Source organism: Sceloporus undulatus, chromosome 3 (genome assembly GCF_019175285.1).
Source record: "Sceloporus undulatus isolate JIND9_A2432 ecotype Alabama chromosome 3, SceUnd_v1.1, whole genome shotgun sequence".
Classification (NCBI taxonomy): Eukaryota; Metazoa; Chordata; class Lepidosauria; order Squamata; family Phrynosomatidae; genus Sceloporus; species Sceloporus undulatus.
Genome location: NC_056524.1, coordinates 217,918,610 through 217,936,197, shown reverse-complemented (window position 1 = coordinate 217,936,197; position 17,588 = coordinate 217,918,610). Strand labels below are relative to the sequence as shown.

At 40.4% G+C, this 17,588-nt stretch overlaps 2 protein-coding genes across 2 annotated transcripts in view; both read right to left on the bottom strand.

Annotated features, from left to right (window-relative positions):
- The window catches only part of AGXT (alanine--glyoxylate and serine--pyruvate aminotransferase), a 20,861-nt gene extending 18,861 nt beyond the window's left edge, over window positions 1-2,000 (bottom strand). Inside the window, exon 1 of the mRNA XM_042456697.1 lies at window positions 1,630-2,000. Coding sequence (XP_042312631.1) covers window positions 1,630-1,878 — 249 coding nt within the window. The 5' untranslated portion in view covers window positions 1,879-2,000. The remainder of the gene's footprint in view (window positions 1-1,629) is intronic.
- A 5,504-nt stretch (window positions 2,001-7,504) lies between these two features.
- The window catches only part of LOC121925945 (allantoinase, mitochondrial-like), a 30,931-nt gene continuing 20,847 nt past the window's right edge, over window positions 7,505-17,588 (bottom strand). Inside the window, exons 7-13 of the mRNA XM_042458507.1 lie at window positions 17,455-17,500; window positions 15,866-15,959; window positions 14,589-14,775; window positions 12,126-12,264; window positions 10,548-10,720; window positions 9,035-9,067; window positions 7,505-7,993 (exon numbers count right to left, since the gene is read on the bottom strand). Coding sequence (XP_042314441.1) covers window positions 7,832-7,993; window positions 9,035-9,067; window positions 10,548-10,720; window positions 12,126-12,264; window positions 14,589-14,775; window positions 15,866-15,959; window positions 17,455-17,500 — 834 coding nt within the window. The 3' untranslated portion in view covers window positions 7,505-7,831. The remainder of the gene's footprint in view (window positions 7,994-9,034; window positions 9,068-10,547; window positions 10,721-12,125; window positions 12,265-14,588; window positions 14,776-15,865; window positions 15,960-17,454; window positions 17,501-17,588) is intronic.

Genomic DNA, 17,588 nt, shown 5'->3' with positions numbered 1-17,588 from the left:
GACAAATAGATGGAAAGATAGTCTGGATAGGTAGATGGGATAGTTAGATAGACAGATTGATAGATAGTTAGATAGACAGACAGACAGACAGATAGATGGATGTATGGATAGATAGATATACAGATATTGGTTGGACAGGCAGACAGATGTACTGGACAAGTATATTGAATGGGCAGATGGATGGATGGATGGATGGATGGATGGATGGATGGATAGATGTATAGATGTATATGGGTAGATAGATACATACATGGTTGGACAGACAGAGAGACAGACAGGATACATACAGATGGATGGATAGAATAGAGAGATTTGAACACTGGCTAAACAGACTGAAATAGAATAGAATGGGCTGTCTTGGGAGCCATGAATTCCCCAAATTCACTTTGGCTGCCCCATTGATCTCTGGGCTGTCCTCCAAAGCCCATCTGGTGCTCAGGCAGAGGTGAAAAAGAAAGAATAGTTAAAAATGGTGTTCAATGGCTCCCCTCACATGTCGGTTTATGAAAGAGGAGCAGAGGGGAGGTTGCAATCCACTGGAGGAAAGGCTATTATGCGAATGGAAGAAAATGGTGCTGGCGATGCAGAAAGAGACCAAAGAAGGTGACACCCCCAGGCCAGCCCATCGCGCTCCGCTCCTCCCATCCAGTTGACCCGATTCAAAGGCTGAAACGTTCCTATTTACATACTCCGAATCCTATCCTGAATCAAGGAAAAAATGTAGGTTCGACCCTTCTATTTTTTTAACATGGGTTCTACGCCTTTAACACGGATTAAATTAAAATCCGCTTTACGATTCGCATTTTAGTGGGAACGATTGCGGGTTGCTCTAGAACTGTTCTAGACTTAATTCGGTTTCTAATAGGAACGATGTACCTTGGATTCGATTTGTAACACGGAGTATAAACCAGTGAGAACACCCCCTAATCCAGCTATCTTTTTCTTCAACCTGTGATCACAACTGTTTTCTCCTTTTCTTCTTCTTTTTCTTGGTGACAAAATCATGGTTGTTAAGGAGGAAATCACTAAGAGCTCTCCATCTGGAACTAAGTGGCTTCATAATGTCAACACAGAGGTCCCAGATTCTAGATCATATTAAACCTGAGAAAAGACCACTGCTTTGACCAAAACAATTGGTCCAGGCAACAAAGTAGAAAGGAATTTCTGGCTTACAGAAGAAAGAAAACCAGAAAAGAATATCTCCAAAACAGTAGCAAATAATCTAAGTTTAAAAGAGTTAGCTTTTCAAAGATGCACAGATGGATCAAGACCAAGATAATTTTGGTGCGATAGATTCACATCCCCATTTCAGAGGACCAAATAGTCCCTTCAGTTCAAGAGCAAGAACTAATCCCACCCAAGGAGAAGAAATTCCAGTTTGAATTCCTTGACTTACTTCTGATTTAACCAATAAATAAGTAGATAAAGAATAGTAGAATCTGTATTTCTCAGTCAATAGTTTTAGTCAGAAAATCCCCTTTTTAACAGAACAAAAAAAGCTAATGAACAGATAAAGAAAAAATTAAGCAGTGTGTCAGAGTGATGCCCCAAGATTGGGTAACAACAAGATGAAGGATGATATGGACTTTGGTTACAAGTCTCATGAGGAGCTGGGATTGTAACCCTTACCTGGATCATTTCTTTGTGGATATGCCCTATTAGCTGTCGACCACCTGCAGACAAGATCCGTGGAGGAGAATTGGAAGGTCCGGGACCCAGTAAAAGCCTCTCTGGCACAAACAGTGGCTGTAGCAGAGGTGCAGGGGGACCCACGAGAAGCTTTTGGGAAGACATGGAACGGCAACACTGGGCTGAAAGCAGAGGCAGCCAAACACGAGTCCAAGCTGCTGTCTGTTGCACTAGGAAAACACTGCTCATCGCTGACCTTAAATAGAGGGATTGTTGGGGTCAGGAAAAGCAAACAGATCTTAGATACAATAAATGCTGGAGCGCCTCCCTCTTCTTCTGAAAAAATCTTCCAGTGACTCAAAGCCTACTTTGTTCTGTTACTCGCCCTCAGGTTCCTGTTCATAGGATTTAGCAGTGGTAGCAGCATACAAGTTCCAACCTAGTTACTCCTCCATTTTCTCCTGGCAAGCTTTGCTTTCTAAAGATTTTGGCCTTCCTTGCCTGAGAATTCTGCACCTGTCAGAGCAGAAAAGTTACATGTCAAACATACAAAGTTCAGGTGTCATTTTGCCCACGTTCTTTGGACAATTTCGAGATGATACCCATGTTTCTGTTACCTCTATAAAAGTTGCTTCCCTCAAATGTTGCTTCAAAAGAGGGTCAGAGCTATTGGACTGTTCTGCTAGAGTTTGCTTATATCATAAAGCGCTGAACCTAAAATAAAATGTGGATTTTGCCCTTAAACTGTAGCTGTTCAGCAGTGGTCTGTTAAAGTATCCTCTGTTAATAGTTTGCCAGGAGCAGCAATTTTAAATTTTGCCTTAGTAAAAGAATTAACTAGTAGGCATACCTGTTTGCTTTCCCCTGCCTTGGCAGGACAAACCCAAGTCATTTTTCTGCTTGAGATGGACCATCAAATTGACTCTCTTAACACTAATATAGATCACGTTACTTTGATGTTTGTGGCAGAAAAAAGCTATCAACTACCTTATCTCCCTTTATTTGTGGCAATAAAAGCAAAACAATAACTGCATAAACCATTTGTTGCTCTTTCAATGTTGTCCTAAATCAACTGTCTGATATAGTTTCTTTCTAATGCAAGAGCTGGTCCCAGCTGTCTGCTCATTGTTACTCCAGAGCAGGGATGGGCAACTGTGGTCTTCCAGATGTTTCTGCACTCCATCTTCCACAATCCTGTGTCTTTGGCTGTGTTGGCTTTAGCTGACGAAAACTGCAGACCAAAATAATGTGGAGTGCTACAATTGTCCATCCCTGCTTGAGAACCTGAAAAGAACCAATTCTGTTCCAAAGAAAAAGTTTCTTCTGTATATGTTCCTTTCAGTGCTGTTTTCATTCTTATATAGGTGTCAACAGGTTTTTTAAATGCTCTCTGTTCTTTTCCAACAGTTACATTTTAGGGCCAAAACATACATGACCTTAACAGCATAATTCTACTGCCTTTGAATATATTCTTCCTCTCCCCTGAACATTTCCAGTGTGAGAGGACCTAGTCTGGCTGAGAAACCTAATGTGTGAAGGACAGGAGGCGTCAACCCTTTGTTCTCTGTTTTGGTCTTGATCTAAGGTGTGTGTACATGTGTGCCTGCTGAAATGTGAACTGCAAAAAGGGAAAAAAGGACCAGCGGAAAAAAAAAGAAAGTGGGAGAAAGGGTTATTTGAAATAAATTTTGAATTTAGTGAACATAATATCAGATAGCTTCCACTACAACGTAAGTGTAGACTAAAAGAATAGAGCCAGCATGGTGAGTGGCTTAACTCTTGGATGATGAGAGATTAAAGTTCAAATCCCTCTTCAGTGATGGATACTCACTGGGTGACCTTTGGCAAGTCACACTCTTTCTGCTGTAGAGGAAGGCAATGGCAAACCTCCTCTGAAGAAATCTTGCCAAGAAAACCCTACATTAAAGTTGCCAAAAGTCAATGCTAACTTGAAGGCACACAATAACAAAGTGAGCAAAAATATTATACACTGAATTGCATAGAATGTGACATTGGAAAGTAGGGGAGATCATAAGGAAGACAACTGGTCCTCCTGATCCCTATCCTTCTTGGCTGTTCATCCAGAGAAACATACCCTTAAACAATACTTAGAATAAGAATACTGGCTATTTTTAAATCAGTGTCAGCTTTCCTCTGTAATCTATCAGAATGTGATCCAAGAGAAGTTCTGTGTGTCTTCTCAGTGCCAGTAGAATTGAACCATAGGCCAATGGTATACATCCCAATGATAATGCATAATTCCCTTCTCCCAAACCAGAAAGTCTACATGAGTAGCAGAAAGATTAATCTTACTGATGTCTATTTCTTTTGACTATTGAAATAGGTGGGGTACCATGGTAGACAGCCTACACAGTTTACCTACCTGCAAGATAGAGAATAACCAGGTAACTCAGGAGAATAGCTGGGAGGCTTAGTGTTGGCTAGTGGGTGATAAGTCCACTCTGTATTCCCAAAAGAGGCTCAACAGTGGAAGAGTTATTATATGAACCAGAACAGTTGAATGAGGAGCAGCCATAAAATTTAGAGTCAATACACCAATCTCACAGGGCATCTGCCAGCCCCCTCTATTGCTATTCTTCTCCACTATCAGCTATCTGAGCAATTCTGTTATTCTGCCTAGTGTTAGGTCCAATTTTGGTACAATTAAGTAAAAGCTTTCAAAGTGAGATCCAGAATTCTAATATTACAGTGTACATACCTGGGTAAAGTTCAGTTTTACTCTTAATTACTTATCTTGAATATGTTACATATTTTTTTTCAGGGTAGCATTAAAAGAATGCAATGTGTATGAGCATATAGCTATATGGTGCCAAATCTGGTGCTAATTTTTCTGGTTCCTAAAGCAAAGAAAGCTTGAGAAAGCTTTGCGTAACCTCACTGAAGAATCCCAATTTGATTTTTTTTATATTTATTGGTAGAATGAAATTAATAAATGTTATTATAATAAATTGATAAAACAAAATATTGGTTAATTCACCTTACAATAATATATAAAAACTTTTATATAATCTCCCCCATACATATAATATATCCCTTTATATTCCATTCTTTACTACTTTATCTAAATGAAATTCATATTTCTTTTCATCATATACTTTTCATAATTCCCCCCTCCCCCCGTTTCCCCCTTCCCCCAAGTGCTCCCCATCACCAGAGCCTAATATCTTCTTATTACTCTACCTCCAGAATTGTAGCTCTTCCTCTGGTGGTAAGACACCTCCTTCTTTTACTAAAACCTTTTGTACAAATGTTTTCCATATTGCTTCAAAATCATTTCTCTTGATTATTCCTCTTCTAAACTTAATTCCACTAGTTAACTTGTCATTAATTGCTATTTGCCATATCTCTCTATACCAATCTTGTATTTGTAAATCTCCCTGGTCTTTCCACTTTTCGGCTATCATTAATTCACCGCTGTTAGAATCCCAATTTGATTAACTGTATTTCAAAGAGAGAGGCAACCTCTGCCTGAAACATTAAATAACTGTTTCCAATCAGCATAGAAAGTTTGTATAAGTCAGCTTTTTGTGTTCCTACATTTATTTCAACCATCAGCTGCTCCCAGCCCCAAGTTTGTGGGGAAGATAAGGAGTACAAGAGCACAATTTTATATAGCAGGATCAGTGGAGAGTCGGTATGTATATTTGGTTTCTTTTGTACCTGTAAATTTCCCCATGGGAATGCCTCTCCAGTTAAATAACAAAACCCTTCATTTTCAGCCTTGTTTTTGGATTCACTTCCAGTTTTGGAGACTGAATTGCAAATCTTCTCTCATTGACTAATGTTACTATAACAGTGCTAACAAAAGTATCACATAGTCAGAAACCTTCCCTTCTCATACTTGATTTGGTCCTTAGCCATGTGGTGCCTAACTGAAGAGGAGGAAGCCCACAGTAATAGGCATCTATTGGTTGTGATCCATAATGGAAAACAAAGGAGAAATTTATCATTTACATCTACAGATAGGACAAAAGAAGTCAATTTAATTATATTTGAATCTACATATAATAATAAATTAAAGAAGTTCTTTTTGGGGGGGGGATGAGAAAGAAAGCATAATTTAACTAGATATATCATGTTCAACTTAATTTCAACACTATTGCCATATGTGTTTGTTATGTTTGTGATTTTATTGTTCCATGTATGTTTGTGATTTTAAAAGATGAAACGAATAAAGACTATTTTAAAAAAGGAAAACAAAGGAGAAATTGATTTTCAGTAGTGCCCAAGATTATTAATACCCAGTGCCTTCCAGCAATATGATTTCTTTCTTGAGGAGCAATCAGAGATATGTTTTTTGGTTCAGGGTGTTTCTGAATCAAATTCAATTTCCCTTAAAGAGGGAAAATATATTTTAAAAACATGTTTGACTTCAATACATTCAGGCGCTTTGAGGGAACATTTTATTCTCTCATTTTGCTGTTGCATATAGTATTTTCATTCATTGCTTTTTAAAAATCAGGATTGTAATGGAACCAATGGGAGTAAGTCATCTTATGTACAAGTAAGTGACTGGATAATTTGCCCTTCCAGTAATTTTCCATGGAACACCCCCCTCCCCTCCCAATCAGTTTCAGGAAGCTATTGGCATGTCAGTCCACACTCTTGGTTCTGAGCATCTTCTTTTTACTGGAGCAGATTCTAATTGTACTTCAGATATTAATTCCTCTCATTTTAGCATTCTTAGGCATTATGAATCCTTGCCAGCTCATAACAGTTATGTCCAAATTCTGTAGCAGAATGTGTCATGTAGTGCAACATTAGCAAAAAGAAATCTTGGCCTTCACTTCTTTTACATTACACTTGCTCAATTTACATGGGTTATCAAAAGAGAAAGCAAATGATTCAGGGGTTTTGGGCTACCAGGAACAGGGCTAAACCTCATGAATATTCAAGCAAAATTTATGAAAGAAGGGCAATGAGCTGTACTTTGTCTGAAATGCAGTTTACAGTGTCTGAGGTAGGCCTTAAAATATACCATATACAAAATGATATATGTGAAAGTATTGCAGATGCACACAATTCAAGATAGACATTAGACCACAAGTTGAACATGAGTCAACAGTGCGATGCGGCAGCTAACAAGGCCAATGTGATTTTAGGCTGCATCAATAGAAGTATAGTGTCTAGATCAAGGGAAGCAATAGTGCCACTGTATTCTGCTCTGGTCAGGCCCCACCTGGAATATTGTGTCCAGTTCTGGGTGCCACAATTCAAAAAGGACATTGAGAAACTGGAGCGTGTCCAAAGGAGGGTGACTAAAATGGTGAAGGGTCTAGAAACCATGCCCTATGAGGAACGCCTTAGGGAGCTGGGTATGTTTAGTCTGGAGAAAAGGTTAAGAGGTGATATGATAAGAGGTGATGTGCTTTGATCTGATTTCCTGCATGGCAGGGGGTTGGACTGGATGGCCCTTGTGGTCTCTTCCAACTCTATGATTCTATGATTCCATTTTGATCATATCCTGATTAGAAAACCAATGTAGCATGAATCATCAAAACTATCTGTTTATGTCAAATTTCTAAAGTTGCAACAATCATGAAATAATGCATATTGACAATGTGAACATATGTGAAATCAAATGCTTTCATGGCCATCATCCATAGTTTTTTGTGGGTTTTCGGAGAAGATGCCAGTCACAGATGCTGGTGAAACATCAGGAATAAACTCTTCTAGAGCATGGCCACATAGCCCAAAAAAACCACAAAAAACTTGAACATAGTTTGGATTATTACTGTCTCTTTTACTCTGAGCACTTTGTTGCACTGTAGAAAGCAGATAAGCTGACAGGTAATTCACAAAAGAAATACTTTGAGATGACGCGGAAGCAACAAAGAAATAATTCAGATCCCACTGATGGTTGTCATCTTTATTATCATCTTGCTAGAAAGCAAAACATGGTGAATTTTTTCATTAGTTAGTTTTTTCATGTGTCCTCCTTCTGTTCCATTGTTATCTGGTGCTGTTGTCTTCATTTTAATGATTCAATAGTTGCTGGCCGATGGGATTAGAACCTCCTCTTACTCAGTGTGATTACAAGCTACGTGTTGGCAGTTGCTTTTTAATATTCTTTCTCACCAGTCTTCTCTCCAGCCATTCTGCTGTTCTGCCTTATTCTTCCTGATAGATTTGTCCATGGCCCTTTATTCTGATTAATGCATTTGTTGTTCTCTATCTCCCCCTAATAGTATGGTGAGGGGATTTTTGTGGGCACCTTCCTCTCAGGCACAAGCAGCTCTCCTTGTGCCTTGGGTGCAAATTTTCCATTCAGATAAACAAGCCTGCCACGTACCAGGGTTGCAAAGACCTTGCCACAGAGCTTGAAACCCAAGTATGGGGTCAGCTAAAGTTGGGGAAAGAACAGAGAAATTAAAGATAACAAAAATATAAAATCCATGGTCCATCTGTAGGTGCCCTCAAGGCAGGCCAGCCAGAGATTGCAGAAACATAGAAAAAGCCAGCGTGAATAACATGCTTTAACAAAGTGAGTAAATTGGGGACTTATGAGACCTTCCATTCACTTGCCTTTCCAAGTTTCACCCTGCTTGAGAAATGTGTATCCTCAAAGGGCAACCTGCTAGCCTGGTGGTGAGTACTTCTTTCTGTGACCTCCCATTGGTGTGTTTCTTGCACCATTGTGCAGGTGAACAGGTGTGGGAAGTATCTGACATCAGATAAATGAAGTCTACATCTGTGAGGGTCCCAGCTCAGCTTCTATATCTGCTCCTGAACACAAGCCTCAAAATCAGTTCCTCAGTCTAATTTTCAGTTCATGGCCCATTCCAAGATGGAATAGCCCAAAAAGGACAAAACTGGGGAGACCACAGAGAAAACCAAAAGCAGGCTTGCCCCATCTTGCAGGTTTTATTAGCTCATTTTCACCTTTTAAGCATAGAGAGAAATGGGGGTGAGATGATTAAACTATTGGCCAGCAACTTGTTGGGGGCATCACCCTGGAATAATTCCCAGTTGTGCTGCCTTAAATTCCAGGTTATAGATTGTACTTGTTACATGCTTATGAATATGCAGTACCTTCTTACACATACAGTTCCTTATTCAGTAACAGTGGAATGGCAGAGTGTTCACCTCAGCACCCCATGACCCATTCCACCCAACAGAACAGCTATCTACAATGACTACCAAACTGTCATCTGGATCACTGCCATTATGCTACATTAATTCTGAACAGAATCTCAGCCATTGTATTGCTCACTATAACAAGAATGGATACCTGGGATGTATTATTTACCTAGTAGTAAAGGCTGCTCTAACCAGAAGCCAAGAAATTTAGTGATTTGTTCAGTAAGCTACAGAAAACGTCTGAGGTTGAGGAGGGAGTGTAGTAACTCTGGAATAATGTAGAGAGCATAAACTTTTCCCATACCTTACATTTGTGATGAATTATGTCTTTCTTCACCTGAGAGAGAGAAGGGAGTAAAAAAAACCCACACACTCTGTTATACATGTTAATTTTGTAAAGATTGAAAGAACAAGATATTCTTGTCCCAATGCTGTTATCACAAAGAATCAGAATTTGTCAGCTAAATCTACTTGAGCTGAATATGAGCTATGGGCCAAAATTTAGAATGGGGAAACACAGTGTAAAATTCCACCCAGGCAGAACTATGCTTTGTCTCCTTCCCACAGAATTCACCTTCTTCTCTTATCACACGGGGGAAATCAGGGGATTCAAAGGGCATTATCCAGGGAAAGTTGTGCAATCATGGCTAAGATTATCATATGACATTGCGATTAGAGAGGGTTATTCCCGGGAATAACCAGGGAATAACCAGCAACAAATCATTCATGGGGAAATCCTGTGAATGATTTGTTGTTGGCTATTCCCTGGTTATTCCCAGGAAAAGCCCTCTCTAATCATGATGTGTGTAATAATCTTAGCCACAATTGTGTGACTTTCCCTGGATAATGCCTTTTGAATTCTCTGATTTTCCCTTGTGTCATAAAGTCCATAGCCATTTAGTGGCCAGTGGAGGACAGAAGATACCAGAGCAGTGTCTGACTACCTACCTGTATCTAAATACAGTGGACCCTTGTTATACGCTGGGGTTTGGTTCCGAGATCCCCTGTGTATAACAAAATCCGTGTATGCTCAAGTCCCATTAAATATAATGACATAGCAAAATGGTGTCCCTTATAAAAAATGGAAAATCAAGGTTTGATATTTGAAATTTATACCGGTTTTTGAACATTTTCAAACCGTGTATGCTTGAATCCGTGTATAAGAAGGGCCAACTGTATACAATAATGTCATCAGTGGAAGACCACTGAGAGCTTCAAGCAGATGCCTTTATTGTTGTATGTCTGGATATAGTCACTAAATGGCTATGGGAGGGCAGTATGAGATAGATGGCCTTTGTGGGGATTAGGGTCATTGCATGAGGGAGGGAATGAACTCCCCCTCTAAAACAACACATACCAGGGTTTTGCTGGCATATGTCATCAAGTGGAAAGGAAACAATGATCTCATCATGGATCACAAAAATTCAAAAGTTAGACTGACATCATCAGCTACATCATGACTGATTCCTCAGACTGAAAATCAAGCATGTCAGGGTACTTTCTTGCTGGGAAGCATACATGAAATTCAAATGTGTTGGTTGAAACAACTGTTCTGCTACTATTTATGTACTAGAATCTTTTGAGAGCAAACAATTCTTTGTACCCTCTACAATGAATCTGGCCTGTATAATATTCCATTTGGCAAACTGTAACTTGCTTGTTTTCTGTAACAAATAATCATTTGTTTCTTCTAACCATTTGTTTTGTTTAATCAGTGTTTATCATGCTCTTGATCTGTGCTGGGCCCCAAAGATAAATCTCAATTATTATTTTTTTTAAAAAATCAAAACCATGCCTATGTCATTTGCTATCATTACCTCAAATTCCTTTTCTGGATCCCAGATCACCAGGTCTGCATCCATTCCTGGGCTAAGTGAGCCTTTGTGATCTTCCAGTCTGCTCAGAATGGCAGGATTTTTGCACAACAGTTGCACCAGGTCACAGAAGGAGAACCTTCTGTATTTTGCAGAGGTCCAGAAGAGAGGGAGACCTGTGTGGTTTTCAGTTACAATTAGATAAGGAAGATACTGTCAAGAAGCCTGTACTTTCCTGGCATATTCTCACAGAAAATTACTTGATGTCACAGAATTCTAGATCTGAAGTTTTGAGAAAGTCTGTAAGAATGGAGAAATTGGTTTACCAACTGAGTCTGCACATACAATTTATGGTAAGGTTGAGCAAAGTATGAATCGCTAGCTTTCTGATCCCTACCATGCAGGGGGAAAATGGATGAAAAAAGTTTGTCTCCACAACAATATTTTTTTCCACTTAAGAAGTTGAACAAGATGTTATTGTTGTTGTTAGAATATTTATTTATATCCTGCCCTTCTCCCAAGACTGGGAAACAGGGTGACAACAAGAAGCATTCCCCAATTCTCTCATGTCTCTTCTAAAACTATGGCCTGTTACAGACGGGCACCCTAGGATGGACTCAGTCCGTGCTAGGGTTAGAAAGGGGCGTCTCTTCCAGATGCCCCTAACCCTAGCCAGGGACGTAGCCAAGGGAGGGGATCTTGGGGTCCGGACCCCCCCTTCCATTAGAAAAATGAACGGTGTGTGCTGCTGCGCCACCCCCCCCAAGCCCCATTATAATGGTGGCACTTAGTCTGGACCCCCCTCTTCCTAAAATCCTGGCTACATCCCTGCCCTAGCACGGACTGAGTCTGTACAAAATGGCGACGGCCGTTCCACACAGCCGCCGTCATCTTGACGTAGCGGATGCGCTGTGTCCGCACATTGCGCCCCAGAAATGACACTGTGAGTGCATGCTTTGGCACTTGCAGCATCTCTTCTGGGGCGCAGGAAGGAGCGCGATTTTCACGCTCCTTCTTTGCAGCGTCCAGGGATCGTGCCGTTTGGCTGCTGTGGTTCCTGGACGCTGCAACCGGCAGCGGCGCGAGACTGCCCCTTCTGGGTGGTCTGTAATGCGCCTATATTTGCTTTGGCACATGCATGAAGTGACTACAAACAAAGGAACAGTACTACTTTTTTTTCCAGAATTGTTACATTTGTTGTTGCCTTCAAGTTGGTTCCAACTTATGGTGACCCTAAGGTGAACCTATCATGAGGTTTGCTTGGCAAGATTTGTTCAGAGGGGGTTAGCCCTTGCGTGTGATTTGCCGACGGTCACAAAGTAGTTTCCATGGCTGAACAGGGATTTTAACCCTCATCTCCAGAGTTGGTAGTCCAGCACTCAAACCACTGCACCACGCTAGCTTAAATATATGCAGATATAATCAACCACTTGATTATTGTATGAAACCAATATGATTAAGCAATCAAAATTTTCCTTAATTGGACAAAAGCCATATTTCATCTTGAAGTACAGTAAACTAGAAAAAATAGCATATGGATGATGATGATGATGATGATGATGATGCACATAAACATCTTACCAAATTGTAATGAAGCAATCCCTGCTTGAGCCTTGAGGAAATCTCCATTGTTCTCATCTTTAAAGTCTCGGAAACAAGGAACATGGGCAGAGACAACCATGTCTATTTGTCCTGCTTTCAAAGCTGCCCACAACTGCTCCTGGAGCCACAGGAGAAAGAGAAGAAGAGGTTACATCAAGGACACTTTTTTACTGTTCTCTTTGAAGCTTTTGAACTGTTGGTGAGTGGGCTAAGTCACAAAAGTTCCTGCAAGCAGAAGTAATTCACTAGGCTTACTTCTCACTAATATTCCTGAGTTTCAGCATGAAGTTCCAGCAGCCATAGCTCCTCATTGTCTTTACAAGGCAAAATGGTGTAAGTATGGAGAAGAAATTGTTTTGATGGTTGAGATAGGATGAATGTGGCCATGCTGATGTTTGTGGATCTCTTGCTCACCAAATTATTCAGGGGAATTTTAACGAATAGAGAACATGGAGCATCACACTGTGGTGATTCCACTTGGATATGAGGGGATGCTTTCAGAGGACAGTATTGGGTGATTTCTGCCTTATAATGTAGAAATTATCCAAGGAACACAGCAAATTTCCAACTTGTCCCTAAAGGCTATTTAATATCTATGTTTATCAGCTGGAGCAGAGGTTCATCAACTTGAGGTGCAATGCCATCACTCAGACTCCTGGAATCATCCAACTATATATTTTATTTGCTTTAAATAAAAGAGTGGCAGTGAATTCCCTGAACCAGTGTTTTTGTGTTGTTTTGGGGTTTACAATGACTAATAAACTGAACTGAATCTAGACAAGACAAAGCTGAGGGTTCTTTTTGTGTTCTGCTAAGGAAGTTCCCTGGTTCTGTATGGATATCATCTCTCTTGCCCAGTCCCAAATTTACATTTATAAATGCTTGCTTTCAATTTATGCTTTATGCATGGCTATGCTTACAATCTGTACCACTTGCTTTCCTTAATGGTATCCCCCCCCCCAAAAAAAAATCATTAATTTTTTTGGGGAAAACATGAGCAATGAAGGCCCTAAACAGACTGGCACTTTGTGCCGGCCTGGGGCCGAAAGTAAGGCTAGATAGGGTTGGGCGTTCACACACACCCAGCCCTACTTTCACCGCCCATGTACCATTATGGTGAGCACTTATCCACAAATGATGCTCAGGCATCAGAGTGCCCAAACGACGCTGGTCAGAAGGGACATCATCATGGTGTGCAAGTCCATTATGGCACCCTTCCAGGAAGCTGCTTTCAGCAGCATCTTTTTGCTCCCAAGAGGAACGGATGATGTGGTTGTGTGGTTGTCACGGCAATGATCCGGGGTAAAGAGGGGTGGTGTTTCGCCACCCGTCTGTCGAGCCCCTAAGACAAAAAGAATCTGAATATATAGTCTGAGAAAGATAAATTACTTTGTAAGTTAGTTCTTATGCTATTTGTTATATAATAAGTCTAGAGCTGTATTTTTAGGGAAGCTGCTGGTGCCCTTTTCTGCTCTTTAAAGATTTGCTTCCTATTATTAGATCAAGGAAAATACAACACTTACAGAAGTTCTTTTATTTGCCATTTCAGTTTGCAAAATTCAATATACATTCATTCAGAAAATTACCAATTCCTATACTGATGCTGAAAGGTAGCCCAGTGTAGTGCTTTGAGCACTGGATTATGACTCTGGAGATCACGATTCAAAACCCCACTCAGCCATGCAAACCTACTGGGTAACCTTGGGTTGCACTCTCTCAGCCTTAGAGGAAGACAACACCCCTGATAAAATCTTGCCAAGAAAACCCCATGACAGGGTCGCCTTAGGGTTGCTGTACGTTGGAAACAACTTGAAAGCACACAGCAACACATGCTGTTACTCATTTGATATAACTGTTTTGTTGAACTGCACATTGTTCCATTTATATGTCCAAATGTTTTTGCATTTTTAAATATTTTATTTGCACTTCACAATGCACTTCCATTGACTTAAATGGTTATAAATAATAAACGTGACAACTGTTTTCCTGTTTTGAGTGTACACAACTTTAGTTAGAGTCAGTAGAAAGCTGACTAATAAATACTAATAAATCAGAAATAAAATGCCAAGGTCAAGTTTCCAGGACTTTCAGAGGAACAGAGAAAGACAAAGCAAACAAACTCAAAAAGCTTTACAGCCAGTTTGTAGCAGCTGAGAGGCATATGGCTTATTTCCAAAAGGTTTCATCAAATGTAATGCACAAAAATAAAATAAAACAAACCAAGATAACTTGAGGATCCATGATTGGTGACGTCAACTACTTTGTTTTGAGGGCTACCAGGAAGACAGATCAAAGTAGAAGATCAAACAAGAACACAACTGAAAATGAAAATTTTAACTTTCCTCATGCCTGCCAAATACCTGAACAAAAAAAGGAAGCCATGCAGCTATTTGCTGTTATTTCATATATTTCCCATTTCTTGCGTGCTACATGATTAATTACCTGGTTGCTTTTCTCCCTTATGGGAGGGCAGCATTTGTAGTAGGTGCCACCTGAAGGAATACATTCTGAGCTCAAGCTGAGGTAATGGTGAGTAGTTTCTACTGTGATTGGTGCTCCTTTATGGCGAGCCTCCTTGATGATGGGCAAGGCTTGAGCAGAGGAGAGATTAATGATGTGGCATGGTACTCTGAAACATTAAAAGCAGAAGCTTATTCAACTTCATTGACTTCTCTCTCAGGTCATCTGATTGCTTTAATTCATGATTTCTGGGATTCATGTAAAGTGGCTCAGTGGTGAATATGACTTATGAGTGACATAGTTGCTCAAAACTATTTAAGGAGGAGGGGGACAATATATTATGGGTCATATCTACAAATGGAACTAGTCTGCTGCATGTTTCCCTTAAAACAAACACACACACACACACATCCTCCTCTGCTCTCCATCTGTAATAATTTCAAATTCAGTTTCAAATATTCTAATGTTTGGCAATATTTTTAAGAAGCTCAGTCCATGTGACCTGTATAAGACCTTCCCTGAGGGGTCACCTCAGCTTCTGAGGGGGGCTGGTAGGGTTATGGAAGAGTCTTGCGATGGTCCCTAGATTGCTTATTTGAAGATATTCACACTACACAGCTATAGTATCTTGAATCCATGTTAACTGCCACAACTCCATCCCATGGAAATCTGTGACAAGTAGTTTGGTGAGGCACTAAACCTCTCTAGCTGAGAATTCTAAATGTCTCTCCCTAAATTGCCATTCCCAGGATTCCATAGGATGGAACCATCATACTTGAATAATAGCACTATAGTTGTGTGGTGTGAATGGGCCCCAGGTCCAGACACTTATCATGACCCCAACATGGTTTTTGATCATGCCTTTCAACATCAGTAATTAATATTTGTTTTATTTTACTTTCTTACAACTTTTAAGAAGCTATCCCCATACACATGCCTGTCAGGTTTCTGCCATCAGTTCTACATGGCTTAAAACAAACAAACAGATAGTATAGTGTTGAACCCCCCCCCCCCCCCCCAGAACAGGATCCTAATTCAGGTAAAGGGAAAGTTAAGCCTTCTAACTTGGCTCACCCCTCCCCAACTGATATTTTAATTGGGGAAACTCTCCCATTCAGTCCATTTGAAAGTTTCATAACCCAGCACAAATACCAGGTAGATTGAGGCTGAACCAGATTTGGATTAGAGAAGTCTCTTAGCTTTCATGCCAGGTTTCCATTTCAGATTGTGCTGCCTGCATCTGCAAATCCTTTTCTTACTTATATAGTAGGCAGAGCTCAGCAATAGTGAGAGTGGCCTCCACTTCCATGGTATCAGGGCGTGAGTCCAAGAAAGTGCTGTACTCTGCAGTGTCTACATGAAAAATAATAAAAGATAACACATTTTTATCCACCTAAATTCAGTCTGATGGATTCACTGTGGGCCTCACCCTGCTCTGATCGCGCCATGCTTTCTTTGAGGGCCTCACAATTAAACTAGTGAACCATCAGATGATAAAGTAGCGCATTCTTTCCTTGTCTTTCCAACCCAATCTGCTTCTACAGTATATTGGCTATGGAAGAAGATTAGCCACTTTCTCCACAGCCAGTACAGGTACCAACTCAACTGACTAAAGAAGGCCAGACACCAGAATCCAGTTGGTGCAAGCATAGATGTTGACAACAGGAAGAAAAAGGCAATGGAGTAAGTAAGACATGGGAGAAATAGGCTTCTTGGTAATGGCAGATTTTGTCTGCTTTCCTTTGCCATCATTTCATGACCCATGGAATTATGCAACATATATGCAGTAAACCAGTAGGATTTCAGCTAGAGTGTGCTACTTCAGTAATTCAGTACTGGGCTGGAGATACAGAGTATTCTGTCCCTTAACACCCACTTGAAAGCCAGCTCTAGCTGTTCTCACATCTTCATTTGCCTAGATAGGCAATTATTGCTGCAGCCTGCTTGAGTGGTTTTTCCATATGGCACAGTATTCCCATTAATAAAAATGAAGATGAACCCTTCCCAGCCATATCACCTGATAAGGGTAGGGGGACAAGAGTGGAATGAGCAGAGCAGCAGGAAAGGTAGAGAAAGTGGGGTGGGTGAACGAGCAGTTATTAGCCTATCTATTAGAGATAGTCCTTCTCATGAGTAAGAAAGCAAGAAGAGAGTGCCTGGCTAGAAAGCAGGACGTAAATGTTCTATAAGCCCAGACTGATGGAATTGTGTTGTGATGTGTTTATGTCCAGAAGGATGGGTGTGAATGAGATATATGCATAAAAGTGTCTTTGCCCTCTCTCACTTTTGACTTTGGCACAGACGTTATTGACATGTAACCTCTGGAAAGCTATGGCCCTTGGGCTCACAATATCCTAGAGGAGCATTCTCCATATAGGAAAATACAGTATCTATCATTTACTGGCATAAATAATGGCTTTAGGAGAGCTGGCTTTCAGGCCAAGTTCCCAAAGAGATGACACTGACCTTTTCTTTAAAAGTTAAACATGCACATGTGTGCCTATGTCTATATTCATCCCAGCACATTAGAGGAGCCCTGGAGAAGCAATTTTGCTGCTCTGACTTCTGTCTTACTTCACTGCTTAGGGCTGTTGTCTCATTGCTGTCTCCTCTCTTATCCACCCTCTCTTATCCACTCTTTTATGGCGTCTCCTCTGTTATCCATCTCTTTGTTTGCTCTATTAAACCCTAAGCTGAGCAAGCAATTCAGTTTAGAAGGATATTGGAATACAAAGGAATGACTATGATAAAAGGGGCAGAGGAATTTATCATATCTCCTGGCAGACAAACTCCATGAAGTAAAAGGAAAGGTACTGGCCAAAGAATAACATCATACATATATACGCACCCGCTAGGACTGGCATTGACTGATTTGGATCCTGTTCTGCGTGGAACTGAGTAGAGAACCAAGAGAGTGTTTAACATCGTATTTTTAAAAGCTGCTATCAGAAGATAAAAATGCAAAGCATCCTTTCTCTTTTC